This window comes from Indicator indicator, chromosome Z (assembly GCF_027791375.1).
Source record: "Indicator indicator isolate 239-I01 chromosome Z, UM_Iind_1.1, whole genome shotgun sequence".
In the NCBI taxonomy this organism is placed as follows: domain Eukaryota; kingdom Metazoa; phylum Chordata; class Aves; order Piciformes; family Indicatoridae; genus Indicator; species Indicator indicator.
Window position 1 is genome coordinate 77,049,732 of NC_072053.1, and position 11,524 is coordinate 77,061,255.

The 11,524-nt window shown below is 46.5% G+C and overlaps 1 protein-coding gene across 1 annotated transcript in view; it reads left to right on the forward strand.

The window, feature by feature from the left end:
• SVEP1 (sushi, von Willebrand factor type A, EGF and pentraxin domain containing 1) overlaps nt 1-4,085 on the forward strand; it is a 147,187-nt gene extending 143,102 nt beyond the window's left edge. The window contains exons 49-50 of the mRNA XM_054397853.1: nt 401-494; nt 4,055-4,085. Coding sequence (XP_054253828.1) covers nt 401-494; nt 4,055-4,085 — 125 coding nt within the window. The remainder of the gene's footprint in view (nt 1-400; nt 495-4,054) is intronic.
• The last annotated feature ends 7,439 nt before the right edge of the window (nt 4,086-11,524 follow it).

Consider the following 11,524-nt stretch of genomic DNA (forward strand, 5'->3'; position numbering starts at 1 on the left):
CAGCAAAAGTATAGAGTCCAATCTCATTCAGCACAGATGCACTCCTAAGGATGGCCTTTCCAGAGCAAACCGTCTTTTACAACAGACTCACAGCTGATGTTCACAGAATCACAGAATGTTACAGGCTGGAAGGGACCTCAAAAGATCAGCTAGTCCAAACCCCCTGACAGAGCAGGATCACCTAAACGAATCACACAGGAATGCATCCAGGAAGGTTTTCTGGGCAGCCTGTGCCAGTGTTCCATCACCCTCATGGTGAAAAAAAAAATTCCTCATGTCTGATGTTGTAGTTTTGAGAGCAGCCTGTTCTTAAGAGAATAAAGCAGATTTTTGGTGCTCTGTTCCTTCAGCTTGTTGTGGGTGTGCTCATTAATGCAACTCTGTGTGTATTTGTATGCAGCTGTTTGCCAGTTGCCTTGCTTAAATGGTGGGAAGTGCATACGACCAAATCGGTGCTATTGTCCCTCATCATGGACTGGACATGACTGCTCTAGGTAAGTGTTGCTGAGCACTGTCCCCTGACTAGGCTGAATCACACCCTGCTGAATGATAGATCAGAGGAATGTTCAATTAATTTTGCACACTTTGAGCATCTCTAGATCCTCTAGATCAGTGGTCATTGGATGGCTCATTATTTATGGGCAATCTGGAGAGACCTTAGAGACTACTCTGCATAATGATTGCCCAACTTCTAGAACATTAAAAAAATTATACATTTGCATGTAAGCAGACAGGCAAACCAATGGAAATGTTTGTTGTGATAAAATACAGACTATTTTAAGGAAAATTGGGTGTCCTACTGCATACAACTGTTCATTTTGAACTGATACTTCAGCTGGGTCCAGGGTCAAGACTACGGTCTTGCAACAGATGCCATAAATAATAGGTCCTCTTACATCAGTTTTGAGTGATGTCATCAGAATTTAGCACAATGTCTCTTAGATCTGATTCACCTCTGTTCTCTTCCTAAGAGTTTTACCAGTGGATATGTTTTGGTTTGCTGATTCACATCTAATGGGGCCAACAGCAGACCAGGTTTTCAAATCGGTGAGACCCATCACCCTGAGAGGCACGTTTACAAGTCATAATTGCAGCCTTGTTTTTTGAAATCAACTTGTGAAGTTTGGATGTTTGTCTCTGAAGGTAGTCTGAACAGGATGTTCTTTGGAAAGCTCTTTTGTTTCGTGCTGCCACTAAGAGCCATTTACAACCCTGAAGAGGGAAGGCAGGTGGAACAGTAATGATGTGTTTGTGGTCAGGAATCTGGTATAACAACAAAATGTGCAACAAGAGCCCTCCTGCTCCTTGCATGGAGTATTAATGAGGGCCATGAAACACATGCTGGCAAAAATATTTGTACCTCAGCTCACACAGGCTCCTGGAGAGCTAGATAAATACCAGCTGAATATTAATGTCTCAGACAATGCCTGTGACATTGTTTATTTTTTCTGTTCTTCTTTCTGGACAGGTAGGGACAGACATTCCTCCCTGTTTAGCCTAAAGCTACCGAAAAAATGCTTGTTTCAGAAATTACATTGTCCAAAGTGAATAGTTTTCACTTGTCAGCTGTGATTATATATGCCCAAGTGAAGCAACTCTAATGTAATGCCACCAGCAGTATCCAGCTTTAGACTGAAAGACACACAACTAAAGTCTGATAGTGCCCTGCTGAGGCCTCATCTGGAGTAGTGTGTCCAGTTCAGGGCTCCCCAGTTAAAGAAGGACAGAGAACTGCCTGGGAGGGTACAGCAAAGGGCTACAAAGATGATTAGGGGACAAAAACATCTTATGAAGAAAGGCTGAGGGACTTCAGGCTTTTTAGCCTGGGGAGGAGAACACTGAGAGGGGATGTTATCAGTGCTTAAAAATCATAGAATGGTTTGGGTTGGAAGGAACCTCCAGAGGTCATCTAGTGACCTGCAGTGAGCAGGGACATCCTCCACTAGATCAGATTGTTCTGAGCCTTGTCGAGCCTAACCTTGAATATTTCCAGGGATGGGGCCTCAACTATTTCCCAGGGCAACCTGTTCCAGTGTTCCAACACCCTCATGGTAAAGAACTTGTTCCTAACATCCAATCTAAATCTCCTCTTCTCTAATTTCAAAACTTTGCCCCTCGACCTATCACTACAGGCCTTGGCAAAGACTCCCTCTCCAGCCTTCTTGTAGGCCCCCTCCAGGTTACTGGAAGGCAACTATTAAGTCTCCCCAGAGCCTTCTCTTCTCCAGGCTGAACAACCCCAGCGCCCTCTGCCTGTCCTCACAGGAGAGGTGTTCCGGGTCCCAAATCATATTTGTAGCCCTCCTCTGGACCCACTCCATCAGGTCCATGTCCTTCCTGTGCTGAGGGCTCCAGAGCCAGACACATTACTCCAGGTGAGGTCTCATCAGAGCAGAGCAAAGCATCAGAATCACCTCTCTCCATCTGCTGGCTACACTTCTTTTGATGCAGCCCAAGATGCAATTTGCCTTCTGGGCTGCAAGTGCACACTGTCTGCTTGTGTTCAGTTTCTCACCCACCAGCACCCCCAAGCCCCTTTCTGCAGGGCTGCTCTCGCTTTCCTCATCCCCCATGCTGTATTGATATCAAGGATTGCCCTGACCTATGTGCAGGACCTTGCACTTTGCCTTATTGAACCTCATGAGGTTCTCCTCAGCCCACCTCTACAGCCTTTCCACGTGCCCCTGGATGGCATCTTGTCCTTCAGTCTTGCCCACTGCACCACTCAGCCTACTATCATCTGCAAACTTGTTGAGGGTGCACTCTATTTTGCTGTCTATATCATTGGTGAAGATACTGAACAGCACTGGTCCCAGTACAGGTCCTTGAGGGACACCACTTGTCACTCATCTTCATCTGGATATCAAGCCGTTGACCAGTACCCTTTGGATGCAACCATCCAACCACTTCCAACCACTTTAGAGAGAAGGGTGTTGTGGGGCACTGTGTCAAAGGCTTTACAAAAGTCCAGAGAGATGACATCTGTTGGTCTTCCCTGTTCCACTGATGTAGTTACATCATTGTAGAAAGCCACAACGCTGGTCAGGCAGGACTTGACCATGCTGGCTGTCTCAATTCACCTTGCTGTCCTCCGTGGGTTCCATGTTTAAATATTTAAAGGGTGAGTGTCAGAAGGATGAGGCCAGTCTTTTTTCAGTGGTGCCCAGGGACAGGACAAGAGGTAATGGGCACAAACTGAAACATAGGAAATACAGTCTAACCTTGAGGAGGAACTTCTCTGCTTTGTGTGTGGTGGAATACTGGAGCAGGCTGCCCAGAGAACTGGTGGAATCATTCAAAGCCTGCCTGGACACTGTCCTGTGCAACCTGTTTTAGGTCAGCATGCTCTGGCAGGAGGGTTGTACTGGATGATCTCCAGAGGTCCCTTCCAACCTCTACCATTCTCTGATTCTGTGGTTTCTGTTTAGGACATGAAGCAGAGAAGCCCAAATCCAGTGGATTTAGTTGCTGAAAATTACAGAGTATATCCATGGGGCAAAGCAAAATTTCAGACCATTAACAAAACGGACTTCTCTTGGTTTGTTTGGGTTCTTCTTGTCCAGGTCCACCACACCCTGCCAGCTTTTGGTCTAGCAGGTTTTTGAGAGGCAGTGCCCCAGGCAGAACTGGGGGTGAAGTGGACAAAAACAAGCACTCAGATCTGTTTTGTACTTTGTTAAGCTTTGGCCTCAGCTGCTGGTGGCACTTCCCAGAGTATGATACTGTGCTGAGGATTCAAAAACAAGCAAAGATTTTCTGTTGCAGGTTGATTAGGTGTGATTTATAAGAGGAAGCTGAAAGGGCCAAAAGCTGCTATCAGCATCCGGGGCAAGATGAGCTCCAAACCACTCTGTGATGAGTCATGGCTCAAATTAAATGCCAGATACCTCTATTCCCCAGCTTCCCCTATCAACAAGCTGTCTTGAGCTGTGGTACTCTAACCCCTAGTATACTTTCAGTCATCATCTTCTTGTGCCTCATTGTTGATCTTATTTGGTATGTTCAGTACAGCACTGATTGAATTTTGTTTGGGTTTTGGGTTTTTTTGATGCAGGAAACGGAAGGCTGGATACTATCCCTTTTAACATCAGAGCAGCAGTTCTACATTCAGATACCTTTCTTCAGCCTAGGCACCAGGGCTTGGAATCTAATGCATTGCAAATCAAATCCGTGGCTTTCCTCCCCCCTCCTTCAGCTCCCTTGTTTTGTATTTTATTTTGTGATACATTTTTGCTATACCTTTCCATTGTTAAAGAAATCCTCTGTATTTTTCATTTACAAAATATATTTACAGATATATGCTGCTACACACACACACACACCCCCCATACACACATAATGTAAAGATGCCTCCTGTCCACCAAGGAAGTGGTTGTGTAAAGTGAAGTCCCTCCTATTTCTTACATGCAGTGAGATGATTAAACCATGCTACACAGCCAGTGTGGCAGTTCTGCTTAACACCTGCCAAAGCATGCTGCTGTCCAGCAACTCAACAGTGGTTATACAAGGCTGAGTCACTGAAATGTGCATTGGGCCTGTTTCTGAACATCTGATAAAGTCCCTGCCATAAGCACAGTTTCTAATGGGCATAAGAAGATTTTGTAATGTATTTTACATGACATTAACATCATTGGAGAGTGACTTAATGGACGGCATCAGCATGAATGTGACCTGGGCTTTTGTGATAAAATCATCAAAAATGCAAAAGAGATGATGAGAGAACATCATGTCAGTCAGAGAGAGACGGACCATGTCTAGCCTTCCAGGTTTTTTGCTGGATAGGCAGTTCAGGTGTAGCTGTAAATCTGGGTAATGCAGGATCCAGCAGTGGAAAGCAGGCAGAGCACTGAAACCTGGCACTTCACCCTTGCGATGGGACTGCTTGCCTGCCTGCCTGTAAACACTATCCCTTTCCTCTGTTTGGATCCCAAACCCAACTGCCCCTAGGATGGAGAGAGAAGGCACCAGAGAGCAGGCACCAGTTAACATTCATAGGTCAAACATTGCTTACAGGAAGGTTCTATTATGTTATGCAGAACCCTCAGAGAGTAGAAAAGGCCTCTGGTGGGTACATACAGGCAGAAATGCTTGGCTGAGTGAGAAGTACTGAGAGTACACAGGCTGTCAGGTTTCTCTTTCTCATGCTGTTGATTCCATTGCACCTGAGGATAACACACACCTGAATGCCATCATCAAGTCATGCTCTAATGAATTGAGATTATAAGATTTTGTGTGGTTAAGCAGGGTGGTGGAATTACATGGTGGAAATCACAAGCATTTTTTTGAGGTCAAACATTTGATAATTATTGTCAGCTGGCAAAAAGTCTGATCTATGAAAGAAGATGTTTAGAGTGAGAACCTGACAGTCAAAGGTCAGAAACTCCATTTTTCCCAGTAAAAATAGAGAAGGATGACTTGCAGTCATCACTGGGAAAGAAGGAGAAATAAATTTTACCTTCTGTAGCATTCCTGCTTTGTTACCCTCTGAATTAAGGTTGTGTACAACCTGCCCTGCCCCTCCTCCCTTTGTAGATTTTCCTTCCTTTTATGAATGCATGAACTTGGGCACAGGAAAGTGATACAACACCAACATGAGCTCACAGTTACAGTAAGAAGGCACAAGTCAATTCTGACATATACCTGATGGCTGGTAGCCCAAGACCAGAAATGGAGGAAAAAAAAAAAGAAAAAAAGAAAAAAAAAACCCAAGAAATTTTGTGAGCCAGTAAGAGCTTTCAGGCAATTGAAACAAAACCAGAAAACAAATAGGAGTCATTAGGGGATCAGATTTAATGTGAATGTAGATTCCTTCCCAGTGGGAGCTGCAATCAACTGAAGAGTTGTCGTCTCAGCTCCTGCAACCTTCTTTTTCTAATGGACTCTGCTAGCACGTAGCAACAATCTTGTGTCTCCCAGCTCCACAGCCATCGATGTTTACAGCTTTGACTGAAGTCAACGTTCAGTAAGTAATGTCTGCATTTCAACCCATAGTCACCACTGTTTGTAGGCATTTTCTTCCTTGACCTCCTTGCTGCCTTAACAGCATATGAATGGAAGCTGCAGTGAGCAATACAGGACTGACTTCCCAAGGGGAAGAGTGCATGGGTGAGAAAAGCAGATATTGATTTGACACTCCCATGTTTTGGTCCCTTTTCCAGTGTGCTTCTCTGGTGTGTACCCTGACTCTGCCCTGGTGATTTCCAGAGCAGGATCCTGCTTAGAGCTGGCAGGACCTTGGGGAAGGCTTTATAGGGCTGTGGGGTCCAGATAGTACATGGAGTCCTGGGATCAACCCAGCCAACAGAGATGTGGTGGTAGGACAGAGTAGCTGAAACTAGAGGCTGTTATATTAGTGCTGTTGATGATGTTTTGGTACTTGCTGGAACACTTTCCCCTCCCTACCCAGTACTGTATTGTCATTTATGTCACTGCTTGTTGTGTGTTTTAAACGACTTCTTTGTGATGCACTTTACACTGTAAATAAAGTTGCACCCTGTTTAGTACCCATATAGATGTGGCACTCTTTTTATTTATGCCTCACCACAAAAATGTCAACCTGCTTTGAGGACCAGCTGGCAAAGCGTGAGTGTTAGGACAATGGAATGCCACTCAAGGGAAGGGACAAATTAATTGCCAGTAATCTTAAAAAGATGTGCTGGATAAGTCCAGGATTGACCTTTGGATAAAAATGCACCAGATTTTTTTCAAATCCTTTCTGCTGCTAGAGCATATTTTAAAACCTGTAAGGGCCATAATTCTACTGGCATGGACAGATGCATTAAAACCTGCTTCACTCACCACTTGCACCAGGTGGAGGTAACAACTTGTTTTACTCTGCACCAGCACTGGGTTTTCAAAGCTATGGAGACGCTCTGTTCAAAGACACCTGAGATAGAAAATGTACCACAGCACAAAGAAAAGTTTGTAACTCCAATGCCAGTCCTCCCAACAAGGAGCACAAGCAGTCATAAGATGAAATGAGGGGGGGTTGGAGGTAACGTTGGATGCCTTTCCGTGTTCTGATACAGAGATGCTAATGGGGATCTTGAAGTGCAAAAGGTGGTCATCGTTGCTAATCCACCAGACCAAAAGTTGCTGTGAGGTTCCAGACAGCTTTGTTAATGAAGCCCTGAAATTTTATGTGCATCAGACAGGAAAGATGCACATTTATATCTCAAATTTACAGTCCTCTAATGCTAGTAATAATCCTGAGAGGGAGCAGCTGGGCTGTCTTTGCACGTGGACTGGGATCTTGTGCGTGGTGCAGAGATGCAGAGCTCTGCTGCTTTACAAAGGAAGCTTGGTAAGAAAGGGGCTCTTGTCCTGGCCCAGTCTTCTTTGCCATGAAAATTAAAATGGTGAAACTCTGAAAGGAGTCTGCTGACACCTCTTGTCTCTCTGCTTTTGGAAGTACAATGGGAAAGGTACAAGTGTCACCTCAGATCTCAGAGGGGTACTGAACAGGGTTAGTGTGTGCCAGCAGTTGTTACCGTGAGGACAGTTTGGGCAATAATCTCTTTCGCACCTCAGCATAGGAGCGGTTTGTGCATCTCACACTTGACTTACAGCAGCTTGATCTCACTGAAGATAGGATTCCTGCTGCTTTTGCCACACTTTAGATGTTTTTCTGGCAGAACATATGTTCTCTACACACTTCCAGCAGTGAAAGACAGTACCCAGAGGCAGGCCAGTGTGTCTTGGGCACAGTGATCACAAAATGATAGTTCTCAGTTGTTGAAGGAAAAAGAACGATCAGCAGAACTTCTGGTGGGCAGACTTTGGCCTGTTTTGAAGACTGGTGGACAGAGTCCCTTGGGAGGCAGACCTGAGAGGCCAAGGAGTCCAGGAAGGATGGACACTGCTCAAGGGGGAAGTCTTAAAGGCACAGGAACAGAGCATGCCCATGTGCTGAAAGACAAGTTGGTGGGGAAGAAGGCCAGCCTGGATGAATAGAGAGCTTTGGTTACAGCATAGGGAGAAAAGGAGAGTCTGTGGTCATTGGGAGAAGGGGCAGGGCACTTAGGAGAACTACAAGGTTGTCATAAGGCTATGTAATGAGAAAATTAGAAGGGTCAAAGCCCAACTGAAAAATAATTTAGCATCACCTGATAAAGAGAACAGGAAATGCTTCTACAAATACGTTAGCAACAAAAGGACTAAAGAGGATCTCTGACTTTTGGATGCAGGGGGGAACAGCATGGTCAAGGATGAGGAGAAGGCTGAGGTACTCAATACCTTCTTTGCCTCAGTCTTTAGTAGTAAGACAAATTGTTCTCTGGATACCCAGCCCTCTGAGTGGGAAGATGAGATGGGGAGCAGAATGACTCCCCCCATAGTCCAAGAGGAGGTGTCTAGTAACCTGCTGCACCACTCAGACACATACAGGGCTATGGGTTTGGATGACAGACACCATAGAGGTACTGAGGGAGCAGCAGTGGTGCTCACCAAACCACTTTCTGGCTCACCAAGCCACAATCCTGGCTAACTGGGAAGGTCCCAGCTGTCTGAAGACTGGAAAATGTGATGTCCATCTACAGGAAGGGCCAGAAGAAGAACCCAGGGAACCACAGACCTGCCAGACTGACCATGGTGCCAGGGAAGGCCGTGGAGCAGGGTATCTTGAGTGCCATTATGCAGCATGTTCAGGGCAACCAGGTGATCACACCCAGTCAGCATGGATCCATGAAGGGTCCTGCTTAATGAACCTGATCTCGTCCTATGACAAGGTGACCTGCTTAGTGGATGAGGGAAAGAATGTGGATGTTGTTTAATAAAGTATAGGCCTTTAGTAAAGCCTTTGATATTGTGTCACACAGCATCCTCCTGGAGAAGCTGACTGCACATGGCTTGAATGGGTGGACTCTTCACTTTGTAACAGACTGGCTGGCTGTCCGGGCCCAAAGAGTGGTGGTAAATGGAGTTAAATCCCTGGTCACAAGTGGTGTTCCCCAGGGCTCATTTCTCTCAGTATGATCTGGATGAGTGAATTGAGTGCACCCTCAGTAAATCTGAAGATGACACTAAACTGAGTGGGAGTGTTAATCTGCTTGAGGGTAGGAAGGCTCTGCAAAAAGATCTGCACAGGCTGGATTGATGGGCCTGGATTAGTTTGTTTAATGCGGCCAAGTGTGGGGTGCTGCACTTAGGTCACAACAACCCCATGCAAAGCTACAGTCTTGGGGCTGGAAAGTTGCCTGGTGGAAAAGGACCTGTGGGTGTTGGTTGACAGCCATCTGAACATGAGCCAGCAGTGTGCTCCAGTGGCCAAAAAGGCCAGCAGCATTCTGGCCTGGGTCAGCAATTGTGTAGGGAAGCAAGAGTAGGGAAGTGACCATGCCACTGTATTCAGCACTGCTGAGGCTCAAATTCTGCGGTCAGTTTTGGGCACTCAAGAAGGACATGGAGGTGCTGGAGCATGTCCAGTGACAAAGCTGGTGAAGGTTCCAGAGAAAAATTCTTATGAGGAATGGCTGAGGAAACTGGGATTGTTTAGTCTGGAGAACAGAAGGCTGAGGGGAGACCTCATTGTTCTGACAGAAGGTTGTACTGAGGTGGGATGAGTCTCTTCTCTCTAGTATGAGGTGATAGAAGGAGAGGAAATGGCCTGAAATTGTGCCAGGGGAGGTTTAGACTGGATATTAGGGGAAATTACAGAAAGAGGTGGTGGAGTCACTCTCCCTGGAGATGTTCGAGAGGCATGTGTACAAGGCACTCTGGGATGTGGTTTAATGGTCACGGTGGTGTTAGGTCGATGGCTGGACTCAATGATCTTGGAGGTCTTCTCCAAGTGAAAGAATTCTATGATTCTGTGAATATGCAGAACCATTATTGATCTCTAAGCTGATTTCCATTCATGCACACAGAGCAGAGCACTTCACATACCAGACCCATTTACAATGAGCTCCACTCCCAGGACCAGAGCTGCATTTCCATTACCCTTGTTTTCTGGGCTGGCAAGTTGCCAGTGCTTCCCAGTATCGAGGTCTGCATGCTTGCTGCCTCTCCTAGCTGAGCCTGAATCACTATAAAATTGAGGTTCTTTGTGAGCTGACTGACATTGTTCTTTGGTGCCAGCTTGTCTGTCCTGCCAGATGTCACTCATGTGGATTGACCAGCATGACCACTTGTGCTGACAGAAGCACCATGCCTAGGAGACAGGTCACTGAGTTTTTCCCAGCTACTGGCACCCTGTGTCACTGTGAGAAAGACAAAGTCTTCCCATTTTGCCAGCCAGATGAGCCTTAAATCTCCACAGATAAGATTTAAGCATGATCATCATCATCATTCCTGATAGCCCTTCTGCAGATGTCATCCACACACCTCACTGATAGCCCCATGAACCAGCACTAGCCTTAATCTTCCCAGTCCAGTCTCTGTGCTTGATGTAAATCTTCCTCGTTTAGATTGTTGGCAAGCAACAGCTGCTGAGCAGATCAAATCCCCTCTTTCTCTCCAGAAACTCTGAGGTTAGTGTAACATCACCCAGACCAGACCAGCAGCAGTTCTGATTGTACCCAGAGCCTGCATGCATGGCAAAGGCCTCAAAAGAGGCTGCTGGTGAAGGATAGGTTGGCACAGTGATGTTCCTGCCTTGCACCATCTCGCAGGCCAGGAGCATGGTGAGGACTGGTCCTGCACCTCTGCCCAGCCCTTTCCTTTCCTTGGCGATTTTGCTGTGCATTATCCCAGCATCAGCCTCAAGAAATCAGTCTGCCCTTATGCAACCAGTTGGCAAAGAACACTCAGTGCAGTCACCAACTCCTCCTCATCCATGTCCTGCAGACAAATCCAGGGCTCTAAGTAATGCCTTGCCCTCCTTTCCCCTCATCCCTGCTTCCTTAGTGGTTTGTTGTGCTCGGTTTTCAGTATCCTGGCTGTGGTGCTTCCATTGCTATTGGAAAGGTAGCAGCATGGGTTTGGCAGCTATCTCAGAAGTGACCAGGATTCACTGGGTGTGAAACCAGCAGCCTCACTAGCTGGGGGGGAAACTCAATGGGAAGGGTGGCTCATCTGTGCAACTGCTGGAGCAGGCAGGACTGTCTGCCTCTGCCACACACAACAGCAGCCTTGTGGAAATAAGCATACTTCCAGCTGCTGCTGCTTTGCCTTGCCACCCCATTCCTTTTGCAATTCCAGGCCATGGTTCTCGTTTTACAGATATAGGCTACACTTGCAACTGCCTGAGGTGGAGTCTGGCTCTTGCCTTTGCCAGGTATATTCAGATTGGCTTGCAATAGGTAGGAAGAAGATGCCCTGAAACAGGTTGCCCAGGTTGCTGATGGGGTCCCCATCCCTGGAAGTTTTTAAGGCCCAGCTGGATGTGGCTCTGAGCAACCTGATCTAGTGTGAGGTGTCCCTGCCCATGGCAGGGGGGTTGGAACTGGATGATCTTTGAGGTCCCTTCCAACCCTGACAATTCCATGATTCTGTGAAGATGCTGCTTCCCTCTCCTACTGCTGAGCAGCAACCTGGGATCTCTCATTTCCCTGACACCCACTCTGCTGCTGTAGCTCACAACTGATTT